Here is a 15,162-nt window from a genome sequence, read left to right on the forward strand (position 1 = left end):
CCAATCATATCACTCAGACCATTTTCTCATAAGATACATTCACCTGCCAGTTGCACCCTGTCACTCGCTTTTACCTCAGAACAGACACACCTCTTTCCCACCACAAACATTCATTCAACTGCACATGCCCAAGCTGATAAACTGGGCCAGTGAGTCAGGAGTTCACACCTTCTGGAGGTTTCAAAAGGATACAGTAGCATACCGGTATTACAACATAAATTAACCATAGGATCACTGGAACAAACTTTCTTCTCCAACAGAAGGCGACCATAGGTTTGCAACTCTCTCTCTCTATACACAGTGTTAGTTTTGTTCCCTCGTAAGCCAGCAGGTGACCCTGGGTGTGTCTACGTGTGCAAATGCTGGGTGTGGGTTTACTCTAGAGAAAATTACTCTAGAATAAAACCACCCTGAGCAGGCATCTACAGGAGAGGGGATGTGAAAGAAAATGTACTGCTCTTGGCAGCAGTCTGCTCCCACCCCCTCTGGCCCTGCATCGCTCTCTGAAGCAGCCAGAGGGAGCCCTAGGCTCCTCCTGGGTGCTAGCCCAGGGGCTAGCAGGGAGCACAGAGCCTGGAGACAGCTGTCTCTTGGTGGGGGCTGGGAGATTGCTTCCTGCCATTGGGAGCTACCTGCTGCCAGGGTGGACTGCACCACCACAGCCTGGGCAGGAACAATGTCCACCTGTTCCAGCAGCAGGGAGCTCCCAGCCCCGGTTCCCCAATCAGGGTCAGGGGGCTTGGAAAGAGCTGCAGAGAAGAGGCAGGTCTCAGCCACCTGTCCAGATCTGCTGATGGGGTAGGGGGCTGGGACCTGCCCCTCCCCTGCAGCTCTTTCCAAGCCCCTGACCAGGACACTTCCCGGCCAGCCCCAGGCTGTGCAAGAAAGTCTGCATGTGGAGCCCAAAACTGGCTGGGGATTGCCTAAAATAGACAATCCCCAGCCAGCCCCCAGTCTGCATGTGCAGATTTCCCTGTGCACCCTAGGTCTGGCCAGGAGCTGTCCTGGTCTGGGGCAGGTCCCAGCCTGCTCTCCCTGTGTAGGGAGCTCCCAGCCCTAGCTCTGTGACTGCCATTGCATAGCAGAGGCTGGGAACAAGTTCCCCAGGCCCCACTCCACAGTGGCAGAGCTAGATCTGGGAACAAGCTCCCCAAACCTGTTCCTATGCTCATGATGGCTGGGAACAATCATCTCCCAGCTCCTGCTCCATGATCAGAGTAAGGGTTAGGAACTTCCTGCTGCTGGGGCAGGGGGACACTTTCCCACCTGCGCTCTGGTGGTGAAGCCTGCCCTGGCAGCAGCTGCTGGCTGGCTGACTGGGAACAAATTTACTCCTGGTCTGCTGTCTACATGTGCTGTACTGTGCAGTAATGACCCGTGAGCGAATTTGCTACTTGTATTTACAGGTAGCAAATTTACTTGTGATTACAGCAAATAACTGTACAGTAAGGGTCAGCACCATTATACAGTGATTCTTACTAATCAGTCATTCACTCTACTGCGCAGTAAAGCATCTTGTGTAGTTGTGCCCACTGGTACATAATTCACTGCCCTAAAGTATCACATTGTACACACAGTTACGGTGTACTGGTGTGAAGACAGTTCAGCCTCTTGACACCTGACAGGACTAAAACGGTCCATTAGGCCTACCAGCCTTGACGTAAGTGGACTAGAGTGCATTCACAGAGCTAGCATACACCACAGGCTATGTTATCGTGGAACATGCTTTCTACAGAGAAAAGGGTCTGGTGTAGCTTGTTTTTCTGCAACAATCTGATGATAAACACTTGTTATGGAGAAAACGGGTTGTTATGGTGCATTCTACTCACATCTGGAGCAGATGGCTCCTTGTACCAAGAGGAGGGGGAAAACAGTAACAAAGTAAAAACAATTCAGGGCTGTTGATGAAGAACAGAAAATTGGCTTAATTGGTAGCTATGTGACTAAAGAACTATAAATACTATCACCTGAACAAAGGAAGCATCCTTTCCCCTCCTCTTACCCTAACGATGCCCAAGTCCTGAAGACAACTGATCTTCCTTCACGGAACCAACCTTCTCTGAGATGCCTGACCAGCTGTGTATTATCAGGACTGGTACTTGCTTGCTAAGATTATATATGCATGCTTGGAGTTAATACTTTATAAAATTGATTTATTGAGGAATTAACTGTGTTCTCTTTTGGAGAAATAAATAGGTTGTCAATTGGAGAAATAAATAGGTTCTTATTTGGAGAAAACTGAAGCATACTTTAAGGCGACGCTTCCCAATCTGTGGTGTATGAACCACCAGTGGTACACAGGCAACCTGTCAGTGGTAAGTACTAACAGATTTATTATAAATATATAGCAAAAATTTGCTGGTGGTGCTTGAGGTTGAACTGAAAAATTTGCTGCTGATACTTAAGGTTGTATCGTTTTAAATTGGTGGTGCGCAATCTGTCAGAGTTTGAGAATCGCTGCTTTAAGGCAATATTGACTCTGCTGCTTGCTTTTTCTCCATTTGGGAGGAGAAACAGATACCCCCTGCTTCTTAGGACAACACTGGTAGTGCTTATAGGACCTCAAACACACTAATCATTAAAACCTCTGAAAACCAGGAAATTCAGTGTTAAAAACTATAAGCTGCTCTACTTTCTGCCTCCTACTTTATCTTCCACTGTACTGCCTGTCCCCTCCCTGCTCTGCTGCGTGCCACACATAAAGGCTGCCCATGCCACTTCTGATGAACATGAAGCAGGCTGCCCACCCCAATCTAATCAAAGACTGGTATTTCTCACAGCTAGACAGAGTAAGTGAGAGGAAAAGAGTATGCAAAGAAAAAGGATGATGGTGCAAGCTGACAAGTTGCTCGCCAAAAATCTCTGATGGGTCAGAGCCTATAGATGCATTCCAAGAAGAAGGTACAGAACAAGATGTAGTTCTCAGAGGGGTTTTGTTTTGTTTAATGTCTTCCATGTACAGTTGTCATTTTATGATTTCAGTGGCTTTTGTAATTAATTGTTTTGCTATTTCTTACAATTTACTGATTTGTCTATGGTGTGATTTCAGAGCAGCTGTCAATACAGACTAATCTCTCCTACACTAGGGAAGACCTATAATTTGTTGTACAAACTGAACAAGGGGCATGATTCTTTAAATTGGCTGAAGACCCTTGCTATGTGGCAAGGCGTAGGTGAAACAGGTGGAGCTGAGGTGCCCTGGACCAACAGTTAGAGTTAGGGTTGGCTCTTTGGCAAAACTTAGCCTGTTCTTAGTGGTCAAGCAGTGAACTGTAGAGAGAGGTGTGGAGCTGAAGGATACCCTTGAAGGTATGATGGCAGCCCCTTGTGTCACACCTAACAAGGCTGATTACAAGAGTACTTGAGGAAGAAGGCTAGAGGTTCTAAAAAAGAACTGTAATGGACTATTTGAGGTAAAGATGGAGAACTGATGAGACTAAAAGCAGAAAGTTGGCTACAGGAATGAGAAGACCCCATGGAACATTGACTCTTCTGGAAAAGAAACCATGTTCAGGAAAAAAAGAAGAGAGAAAGAATCTTAGATCCTTTAGAAAACTCTGACCTAAGGACAAGAATGGGCAAGCATGGCAAGGAATGTGAGGCAGGAAAGTGTATGAAGGCATCTTCTTGTTTTGTCAGGATCTGTACATTTCTTGTGCTTTCTAAAGTAGAGTTAGAGCCTTGCAAGATTTCTGATGTGCTACTTAAATGTCTTGTGTCACTGGGGTGTGAAATGTTTAATCAGGATGCTCACAAAACTGGAGGTCTGGTAAAGGGGGTTCTTAAGATATGCTCAGGCATGCGGAAGGAGGTGTTTGATATTGGGGGTAGGCTATAGGAGAGAGGGCCTCAGCTCTCAGAAGAGGGAGTGTGGAATTTGCACCCAAAGAGGGAATCTAGCGATTCAGAAGTGGAGCCAGGGACTAGGGCCCTCTCTGCTCAGATTCAGAAAGTCCAAAAGCACAAACACAGCAAGAGGGTAAATGTCTAGGCAGGGGCAATGCCAGAGGGTATTTATTATCCCATCCTCAAACAGAATGGCATCATTCCTGCCATTAGTATTATATGTTCAAAGTTCTCTCCTTACCTCCTTTGTGATTAAAAAAAGTTAGAACACACAGAATGGTTCCAGAGCCAAGTGAAGATATTCCAATACTGTGGCCGTGCAATACAAAGTTACTGTTTCAAATAACAATAAAAAGTGCTGGTATGATGCTGCTATTGTGTTTTCTAATTATTTATATTTATTAAACAACAATCTCATTGCAAAATAACTTCTCTTGCATTACTAGTTAGGACATGTTGAGTACTGCAATAACTTCAGTACAGTAAGAACAAGCTGCTGATGACATTCTAGTCTGACATCCTCTACTCAAAACATTTCCTAACAAGGATATTTGAGAGGATAAGGTGCAGGATTGAGAAAACAGTGAATTAAAGTATTTTAGTGCCTCAAAGATGTCTTACCCAAAGAAACTTACACTTACAGAAATTACAAATTCTGTTGACGCAAAGCTATTGAACAATTAAAATTGGCATTGGGCAAGTTCAACATACTACCTTGTATTTCACATTACATGGCAGATTTCTGTTGACTATATAAAATAAAACTGGAAAAAACAAAGTAAAGCAATACTTTTACCTGCTGCATAGCCCATGGCACTGGGAACTGGTAGGATGCATGGTAAGCAGTATCTTAGTTTTTTAAATTGTGAAAAGGATTTTAAAAAGGAACAGGACTCAACAACAATCTGCTTAATTGGTAAATATGCTTACATTTTTTATATGATCTTGTTGCACTTCTGGCACTCTGGTGAAGTGCCCGAAGACTGGAAGAAAGCCAATGTGGTGCCTATCTTCAAGAAAGGGAGGAAAGTGGATTTGGCAAACTATAGGCCCATCAGCCTGACCTCTATCCTGGGCAAGGTCTTGGAAAAGATTATCAAGGCCATCCTTAACAGACTAGCTGAAGGCAATATCCTGAGGGATAGCCAGCACACATTTGTTGCGGGTAGGTCTTGCTTGACCAATCTCATTTCCTTCTATGACCAGGTGACCTATCACTTGGACAAGGGAGAGGAGATCAATGTCACATATCTTGACTTCAAAAAAGCCTTTGATCTGGTGTCCCATGATCACCTCTTGGCAAAACTGGCCAACTGCGGCCTTGGGTCCACCACAATCCGCTAGCTGGGGAATTGGCTTCGTGGTCAGACCTAGAGGGTAGTGGTTGATGGAAATCAATCATCATGGTGCCCTGTGACCAGTGGGGTCCCCCAAGGCTCTGTCCTTGGACCTCTTTATTCAGCATTTTCATTAATGATGTGGACATTGGAGTCAGAAGTGGACTGGCCAAGTTTGCCAACGATATCAAACTCTGAGGTAAAGCACGCACACATGAGGACAGGAGGGCAATCCAGGCTGACCCTGACAGGCTCAGGAAATGGGCAGATGAGAACCTGATGGTGTCTAACACTGAAAAATGCAAGGTTCTCCACCTTGGGAGGAAAAACCTGCAGCATCCTTATAGGCTTGGCAGTGCTACGTTGGTTAGCACTGCAGATGAAAGGGACTTGGGGGTCATCATTGACCACAAGATGAACATGAGCCTGCAATGCGATGCTGCGGCTAGTAAAGCGACCAAAACACTGGCTTGCATCCATAGCTGCATCTCAAGCAAATCCCGGGACGTCATTCTCCCCTTGTACTCGGCCTTGGTGAGGCCGCAGCTGGAGTACTGCGTCCAGTTTTGGGCTCCACAATTCAAAAAGGATGTGGAGAAGCTTGAGAGAGTCCAGAGGAGAGCCACGTGCATGATCAGAGGTCAGGAAAACAGATCTTACGATGACAGGCTGAGAGCCATGGGGTTCTTTAGCTTGGAAAAGCGCAGGCTCAGGAATGATTTGATGGACACTTATAAGTTTATCAGGGGTGTTCACCGGGATCTGGGGGAATGATTGTTCACCAGAGTGCCCCAAGGGATGACAAAGTTTAACGGTTATAAACTCTAGCAAGACGGTTTCAGGCTGGACATAAGGAAGAATTTATTTACTGTCCGAGCCCCCAAGGTCTGGAATAGCCTGCCATCGGAGGTTGTTCAAGCACCCACATTGAACACCTTCAAGAGAAATTTGGATGCTTATCTTGCTGGGATGCTATGACCCCAGCTGACTTCCTGCCCCTTGGGCAGGGGGCTGAATTCGATAATCTTCTAAGGTCCCTTTTGACCTTAATGTCTATGAAATCTATGAAATGTTTACATACAGGTTTACTTCCTGTTCATCTTGCTATATATGCTTCATTCTTCTGTTGGGGAAAAACAGTGCATGCTCCCCTGCCCTCGCTGATACAAGTGGCATGAAATAATGCCATTCTGAAACCAGTTACCTGGGGAAAGAACACATTCTACCCTTTGGAAGCAGTCTGCTCTCTTAATACATTGATATCAATTCAAACTTGGTCTGTGGAAGAACAAGCATGATTAGATTTTGGCAAAATAGTACCTAAGGCCAGCATTTTAAAATTGTGGTTTCTGCTTCAGATTTAAAGTGTACTTTAATTCAATTTTTAACACTGAGCTGGAACTGTTCCTTTATAATTCCCCTGTGTTGACTTCTCCCACTTGAGTCATTATAAAACAGTTATACACCCACATTACACACAGTGTGCTCTACACTATACGGTATAGAGCACATATGAATGGGGCTATCATCATTCTCAGCATCATTTATGACATATGCCTGACTGTCCTGGTAGAGGAAGAGAAAAAACAGGTTAGCAATAGGATACTTCATAGTTTGTTCCTTTATCTATGCAGCTTTCGTCTTTTTCTTTTTTTAAAACATGGGAGCATAAGCAGCACACAGAGAAATAGATGCACATCAGTCATTTATTAGTTACCTATACAGTATGTGATCCTGCAATAAGCCTCATGCGATGCATAAAATTATTCCTGCAGCTAGTGTCATTGAATCAACGCACAGTAAAGTTTTGCAAGTCTGAGTCATCTGTGCTGCAATTAGCACTGTAGTTAATCCAACTGATTTAATTATCCCAACCCTAAAGGGGTTTTATTTTTATTTGGTAAAACACATTTACTCATTATAACTCCCTCTGGTATAGACTTGCTTAACTGGGCCTTTGTTTTAACCACAAACACATTGATAAAGAGGATGGTGATCAACTGTTTTGCATCCACAGGGGAAAGGAAAAGAGGTAATGATCTTAAAATTGCTACAAGGGAAGTTTAGGCTAGATATTATAAATAACTTTCTAACTAAGAGGGTGATGAAGCACTGGATCAGATTACTGAGAGAAAGGAGGGTGGAATCTCCACTGAAAGTTTAAGTGCAGGTTGGACAGGCGTGTCTGAGATAGTTTAGGCAGGTGCGATCCCTCCAGCCCTAATTGATCTATGATTTCTAGAAAATCATGCCTGGAAGATCATTTCAAAATGTAGCACTGCTCTGGAACAAACAGCAAATACTGGGTTAAATTGTAAAGTTTTCAAGTGGACTGCAAGGATATAACTGAGCAGTATTCAGTTACTGGCTTCTTAATCCTTTTCTTTGATAAACTTACCCCTTTAATATTTTACTATTCTAGCTAAGAATTAGGGGTGCACCAATAAAGATTTTCTTGGCTGATACCAATTGCCAAATATCAACCAGCCATATCGGCTGATACTGATCCAATAGCCAAGATACAGGAAAGAAGCCAGGCAGTGTAGAGAGTAGCATCCTGCCAGTAAGTCTGTTGGGGGAGGAAAGAGGCATGGGTGGGGGGGGGCAGATCGAGGCCCCCATGGTGAGAGAGGGAGTGGGGCAGGGGTAGATGCTGCCCAGCCAGGGCAGTGAATGTGGCCCTGGGGCAGGGCATGGGACAGAGCCCCAGGTGGTTCGTCCAGGGGTCGCAAGGAGGTGAGGATGGCTCCCTGCCACTGTGCACACCCCTGGGGGAGGCATGGTGGGCATTTGCCCCCCCCCAGATTTGTGCACAGGGAGGAGGCAAGCTGCCTGCTGTAGGCTTGGGGCCAGGGGCTGCACCAGCCTCTTCCCAGTGAGGGGGGCTGAGCCAGGGCTGTGCTCAAGGTGGGTGGGGATGGGGCGGGCTCAGCTGCCCTAGAGTGCAGTGCCCCAAGCATGAGCGGCACTGGGGAGGAGGGGTTGGGGAGCTACAGCCACCCCAAAATTCCTCCTAGTCCCCACATAGCCACGTGTTCCAGTGCTACCACTGCCCCCTGCCCTGCACAGCTGAGCCTGCCCTGCCCTGGCTAATTTTCATGAACTTCAGCAGGGTCAGGATTTCATCCAGAGTGCCCAGGCTTGCTTGCAAGAAATGCATATTTTATGAATTGGTTGGAAAAAACATGCATGTCTCCGGCAGTTTGTTTGAATCAGTTTTCCTAACAAGGCTCATGTGAGCACATATTCAGTCTCTTATTGCTGCCTTAGGAGCTTAGACAAAGACACCACTGAAGTAAAAATGCATTTAATATGAACCGAACAGACCTCTAGTGAATTCAGGTGGACTTTATCGAATATTGCTTGTTTGTGCCTGATGATTTCTGACATCTCTATCTTTCCTGTTCATGCTGGCATCAGGGGAGGAATTAAGGTTTGTTTTCAACTAGATTGTTCAAACAATCAGGGTTTGTTTTCTGTACAAGGCTTGCTTCTTGACATGATTATACAAAAATGTTAGGAAGATTTTTGGTTGTTTCCTTTACCAGCAGCAACTGAAAACTATTAAAACAAATGTTAAAAAAAAAAATTACAGGTTTCCCATACAATGCCAATTAGCTCAAGCATGTCTCATTACTGTAAATACAGCACAGGAGAATTTTTCTGAAACATCAGAAACAGAGTTGTGTCCCCTTGTAACTACTGACAATTCAAATTCACTTAATGCTCCAATGTTACAGTTACCCTCCACTGAAGTTTCAACTCTGAGGGCATGTACAGGTGAGTGCAGACGTGCAGTACGTGGTGCTGCAGACCCGTCTGCACACACTACACATGTTGCACATGCAAGCATTCCCCATGCTGCTACTTTGCAGAGCAAGGGGTGTTTTTGACCCTGGAAGATCCCTGGGTCGAATAAACCATGCCTAAAGAAAGTGGAGCAGCTCACATGAGAGCAGCGCGTGACGCCTGAAACCAGAGTCTGGCCGGCTGAAGCCGCACTCCAGCTGCTGGCCAGGCTGCCTGCTGCAGGCTTGCGTGGCTGCAGCTCCTGGAGGCCCCCAGGACCCCAGGTAAGGCTGCTGGGGCCAGCACACTTGCTGGTCCCAGCCTCTCCTACTCCACCTGGGGCAATATGTCATGCAGCAGAACTCATGTGGCACAGGCGTTCCCTGGGGACAAGTAGCAGCGGCACAAGGTATGCCACAGCTACTTGTTCCTGGGGAAATGCATGTTCCCACTCATGGGAACATGCCATGAGTGTTCTGGGCTGGATTCATTGCCTGGGGTTTGCAGAGCCTACTAGGAATATAAATCAACAGTACAAGCCATCTACAAGCCCAAATCTTGTGGAATGGTTGAGGGCAAACCCCTACCAGACAAAGAGTTGCCATTCTCAGGCAACTACTGAGAAGGAGCATGATAATGCTATCCTTATCAACCCTCTCACTCCCTTTTATTTTTATAACTCAGAGTTTCCAGTGTCAATCACATAAACAGTCAGTGCAGACACTCCGGAGAATTTTTTAGTCACAATTATATTTGAAAAACAGCATATAATCATGTGATTACACCCTTAGAATTTCCTAACTAAAGTACTTTATTATGGCAGCTTAATTATATTAATAATTTATTGTCAAATTGAATGTCAGAGCTTTCTCTCATTTAGTTTTAAAGAGCTAGAAAATGGCTACTAGGTATCATTTAAATGGTCTATTTAATTATTTAGATTTTTATGCCTCCTTCCCCAAAAAGACTCATGCTGCTCACCTTATAAGGTGCACAAACAGGAGCAGGTCCTGTGCATTAGGAGCAATACAATGTATTCTGCAAGGAGCAGATGCTGAGTTGTTACCTTTTGTTCCTCCATACCTGTAAGTTGACACTGGGGCCACTGTTACAGTTACACAGCTAAGGGATCTCTCCTATTTTGTCTCTCTGAGAGCGCTCCTCCTAATAAGGCCTCATGGGGTGCAATTTCCCATTTTTAGATTAACCCTTGAGCTGAAGTTTTCACACAGCAGATCCAACTGTGTATGGCATCTGCAGTTCTTCACTTTGGGAGTGTGTAACCAGAGGTTAATATAGGGACCAAACAACCTTCTTAAAGAAACCTAGTGTTTAAGTTCACCAACAGGAACAAAGCATAAGAGAGAAATATTCTAAAATACCAAACCAGTCTACACACATCTTCGTATACTGAAAGCTTAGCATTCTCTGATCAAAGTCTAGATAGGCCTAATTTCTGCAGACATTTTGGCTGGCATCTCTCTTCCCCCAAAACAGCTTCTCAGTAACTGCCTTTGTAACTTACTACCTACCTCTCTGACTCCCCCAAGTTCTTTGCTGTTTTTATATTCAAGCTTTGTGGTCTGCTCATCTAAACCTAGTCTGGTTAGTTCAGTGAGACTGGGAAACTGAATGCTAGTTCAGTCCATGCGACTCCCTTGTGTGCTGTTAGCTGGCATGTCTTAAGCATGCTAGCCCAAGAGATCTTCTAGACCGGGGTAGGCAACGTTTTTTTGGTCGGAGTGCCAAAAAACACCACAATGCCTACCTTGGAGGTGCTGGAGTGCTGGCATGGCAGAAAAACAAAATGAGGGCAAGGGGTACATAGCAGGATGACCTGCTTGTGCCCCTTGCCCCCTACCCAAAGCCCCTGCCCCCCAGCCCTGCTGCCCCTTGCCCCCCAGCCCTGCTGCCCCTTGGCCCCCCACTCAAAGCCCCTGCCTCACAGCTTGGGCTCTGTGGCTGCCAGCAGCTACCCTGGCTCTGGGTAGCTGCTAGAGCCAGGGCTGCTCCCTGCAGGGCTTGCAGCGTACCAGCTGTTTGCTGCGAGCCGCCTGGGATCCCAGCTGGCAGCAGCTCCCCAGAGCTGGGACCAGCTGCTGTCGGGAGGCTCCAAACAACTGTGTTGGGCTCTGGCATCAGCTCTGCACTGGCATGTGCAGGTGCGCCTCGAAGCAGGCAGTAGGGGCGGGGCCCGAAGCAGCGCAGCCCTGATCTATTCCCCGCTCCCACCACAGAGGTTATGAGCCTGATGCAGCTGTTTGTAGCCAGCCCGTGCTCTGGGCAGCTGCAGCAAGCAGCAGGCTGGCTAAACAGCTGCGCCGGGCTCCACAGCTCCATGCCGGGAGCGAGGGAGAAACCAGGGCTGCGCTGCCTTGGGCCCTGCCCCCACCGCCAGAGCCCAGCGCAGCTGTTTGCAGCCTCCTGGCTGCAGCCGGCCCGGCTCTGGGGAGCTGCTGCCAGACAGGATCCCAGGCTGCTCCCAGCAGTTAGCTAGGACGCTGCAAGCCCTCCTGGGAGCAGCCCAGGCTCTGTCGCTGACAGCAGCTATCTGGAGCCAGGGCATGCCGCCGCATGCCAACAAAACTGGCCTTGCGTGCCACACTCGGCACGTGTGCCAGGGGTCGCTGACCCCTGTTCTAGACTTAGATGAGGGGTGTCAAACATATAACCTGTGGGCCAGATCAGACCTCTCTGACCTGCCATTCTAATGACAAGCCACCAGAATTTGGGAAGCACAGGAGGAGTGACTTGATACAGAATCTGGGGCTCTTGGCCCTTGGTGAACATAGCAAGTGGTGGCAGGAGGGCAAGTGAGGGCACCCTAGGTGCCAGTTTGGAGGGTGGGGGATGATGGGAAAAAAACAGCTGCCACAGCAGCAACACAGTTGTGCCAGCAGCACAGTGGCAATGAGAAATCACTGCTGCCTCTGTGTGGCAGCTGCCCCCAGTGCCTGGCCACATCGTTTCATCTCTATTTCCTAATCTATGTTTATTGTCCGCTGCTATTAAGTTAGCTGAGCGAAACACTATAGCAGCTGCAATTAATATCTGCATTAAGCAATGAGTCTTTCTAAAGTTGGAAATATTGCATCTTACTTGAAATACCACATTACAATTAATGACTAGTATTTACTGACTGCTTACCTCAGTACTTTTTCTTAAAGGGACTTGTCCTTTTGATCTAATTTCCATTTTTCTAATAGCAATCTATTTGATAGAAAAAGAGATAGCATAAAATTGTTATAGCAGCTTTTCTGAAAGGAAGGTACACAGTTAGCTAAAATTTTCTCTCAGATAACCATGTCCCTGTGTGATATCAGTGCTGGCCATGCTACACATCTTAAAGCCTTTACCATGCATGTTTGTCAGCACCTGATTACAGATTGGCTATTGGGAAGAATAAAATCATAGACAGATAAGAATCAGTGCAGTTCTATTTTCCTTATTTTTAATTGGTTTGCACTGGACTTGAATGCAAAGAACTTGAGTATTTCTTAGAGTAGAACAAGGCTTTGTGTAATAACATTGTGAAAGATCATGTTACCTACAGAGCATTGAGCAATGATTGTGAATGAGGGTGACACAGTACCCTGGGGTGCCTTGAGATCCTTTCAAGGTGCCATGTGGAGAGTCTACTCATGCAATTAGTGCACATGAATAAACTCTGGAACTTATTGCTCCAGAGTTTTTTTGCTCCTGGGTGCACCCCATTTGAACGTGCGCCCAGGAGCATATAACTGGAGAATTAGCTCCAGAGTTTATTCATGTACAGTATGTGGCTCTCAGTTGGAGCAGCCCTGGCTGTCAGGGGGCACTGGGGGTCAGCCTGCCAGCCAGGGACTACTCTAGCTGGGCTCAATGTGCTGCAGAGGGGCTGTGTAGCAGGCGGCTCTGGCACTGAAGTACCCTCACGTCCCAGCCAGCTGGTCGGCATCTACACATGCACTGCTGCACAGGAAAAAACGCTGCTGAGTTTATTAGTTTTGTGTACCCTAATAGAGGTACATGTGTAGACCCTGAAAAATTTACTGCACAGTTAATTAGTCAACTGTACAGTAAATGTCTCATGTAAATGCATCTATGGAGTGCCATGCATTAACACTTTCAGTTTTGCAAACATAATTCACAAGATAAACTCAGGCAGAGTAAGAAAGAGAGCAAGAAGGAGGAAGGAAGAGTCTGGAGATCTGGGGGGCAGCAGCAGGTGAGCAGTAGGGGTAGTGGTGCCTGAACGTGGAGCCCCAGAAACTGAGGTTAGCTGCTAAGGGGCTGGATGTGACTTGTGGGTTGCCTTTGGACAGTCCCGGGTTAAAGGAAGCAGCCCGTAGGGATGTCCCTTCTCTACCCATAACAGGATTAAGAGTCAAATGGAGGGGAAATCTAATAATTCTAAGAACCCTTTTTGTGGCTGTTTTTATGAAAGACAAACATTATTTATCAAAAGTTCCTTGAGACTCACGCACCTAAAGGATTTTGCCTGTATTAAAAAACTTCTGGCTTTTGCTACTTCTTGAGCAAGTTTCTTTAAATCATCTCCTTCAAAGAAAGGAAATACTGGATCCTAAAAAACAAATTAAAATATTGTAACTTTATTCTGCAGGTATTGCTTACTATTTCAGACAGAAAATAAATAATTGGATCAAAAAGCTGAATTTCCCCATGGTTACTGCAGACACATGAAATCCTGTGTTTATGCAGGGGGAGAACACATTCAACTGCAAATTCTGCTTGAGATGACTCTTTTCTTTTGCAGTAGTACGTATAGGCTGCAAATCAAACCAGGGCCCAGTGGGCCAAGTACTGCACATGTATATTGTAATGGTAATTTCTGCCCCAGGCACCTGACAGTAAAGGGGCATAAAACAGATGAAACAACCAGATGGTGGTGGCAGAGAGTAACTATACCTACTAAACCTGAGGTCTATTCAGATCCAGATCTCAGGTCCAAATCCCATTTCCACATTCTATTACAACTTTATGTTCCTGGTTTCATTCACCTCACCAGTGTAGCGAGGAGATGTAGAATAGCCAGACTAATTTTTTTCTTCTTTGGATCCCAAACATATTCCCTGCACTCCCCTTCCAAGTGATTAAAATAACCTCCTTTTTAAAAAGAGGTATTTTAACAATGGTAGAAGAACATACATTGCAAGAAACAACACAATAGAAATAACTGTGGAACATACATCTTCATCATCAAACCCTTCTGTCAACATCCGGTGTGCTGCTAACTGCCCATCCACATCTCCAATGCAACGATGGTAGCGACCGCCTGTGTGCGAGGCTAGTTTTTTTAGAAATTCATTAGCTCCCCTGTTAACAATAAAGTAGTTGGTTACCTATAATAGTCACTAGAGAAACATCAGTAGAGCTTAAATCTTAGGGCCCCATGTATTTCCAGGCATGCAGTTTGACAAGTATGATTATAAATACCTACATCATTTCTAGAATCTTCTTTAGCTATAGGGGATAAATAGTTATAATTATTCAACATAGCTTCCAACAGATGGTTTCTTTTAATTAAGGCTCAAGGTGACAACATAACAATAGAGCTAAAGATTGGAATCCAGACTTGGAAGGAAAATTAGCATTGTTTTTATGTACTGAAAAGAATTACAGGTCTGCCAAATAACTTATTTGTTGACAGTTGTAAGTTATTTCACAAGTCTGTATCCCTTGGCAGCATCTTCAGATGTAAACTACCATATTTACTCACATACAACACACATTTCCCCCCAGAAATCAGTCCTCTCAAGCAGGGAAACTACTTTTTTTCACCAAAACTTCACAAAATGGAGGCATAAAGGGACAAAGACACTGTGCTACAAGCCAGCTGTCAGCTTCTCTATCCAAGCCAGGAAGCAGAGGGAAGCACAGATCGGCATAAATACAACTGCCCTCCAACTGGCACTAGTTTTTGGTAAGCATTATCCTATAACAAGAGTATGGATGGGGGAGATGTAGTACTGTGATAGGTGCATTCCAGAAACAAGGTACATGTCTTATTTGAGTGTATGTGAGAAAATGTGGTATACTCGCATGATCAGGGGGCAGCAGGGCAGGCCCTATGAGGAGAGGTTATGGGACTTGAACCTGTTCAGCCTCCACAAGAGAAGGCTGAGGGGGGATCTAGTGGCCTGTTACAAACTAGTCAGAGGGGACCAGCAGGCACTGGGGAAGTCCCTGT

At 45.7% G+C, this 15,162-nt stretch overlaps 1 protein-coding gene across 3 annotated transcripts in view; it reads right to left on the reverse strand.

Annotated features, from left to right (window-relative positions):
- The window catches only part of VWA3A (von Willebrand factor A domain containing 3A), a 79,131-nt gene that overhangs the window by 9,729 nt on the left and 54,240 nt on the right, over positions 1-15,162 (reverse strand). For 2 of the 3 annotated variants that reach the window (XM_019542171.1, XM_019542169.1), the window contains 4 exons: positions 14,162-14,288; positions 13,439-13,536; positions 12,120-12,182; positions 8,475-8,744 (listed from right to left, as the gene is read on the reverse strand). In XM_019542171.1, coding sequence (XP_019397716.1) covers positions 12,134-12,182; positions 13,439-13,536; positions 14,162-14,288 — 274 coding nt within the window. In that variant the 3' untranslated portion in view covers positions 8,475-8,744; positions 12,120-12,133. Of the gene's footprint in view, positions 1-8,474; positions 8,745-12,119; positions 12,183-13,438; positions 13,537-14,161; positions 14,289-15,162 lie in introns of those variants that run through there. The other variant, XM_019542170.1, reaches the window with a different exon arrangement.

The sequence above is a fragment of the Crocodylus porosus genome, unplaced genomic scaffold (genome assembly GCF_001723895.1).
Source record: "Crocodylus porosus isolate Cpor-Errol unplaced genomic scaffold, CroPor_comp1, whole genome shotgun sequence".
Lineage (NCBI taxonomy): Eukaryota > Metazoa > Chordata > Crocodylia > Crocodylidae > Crocodylus > Crocodylus porosus.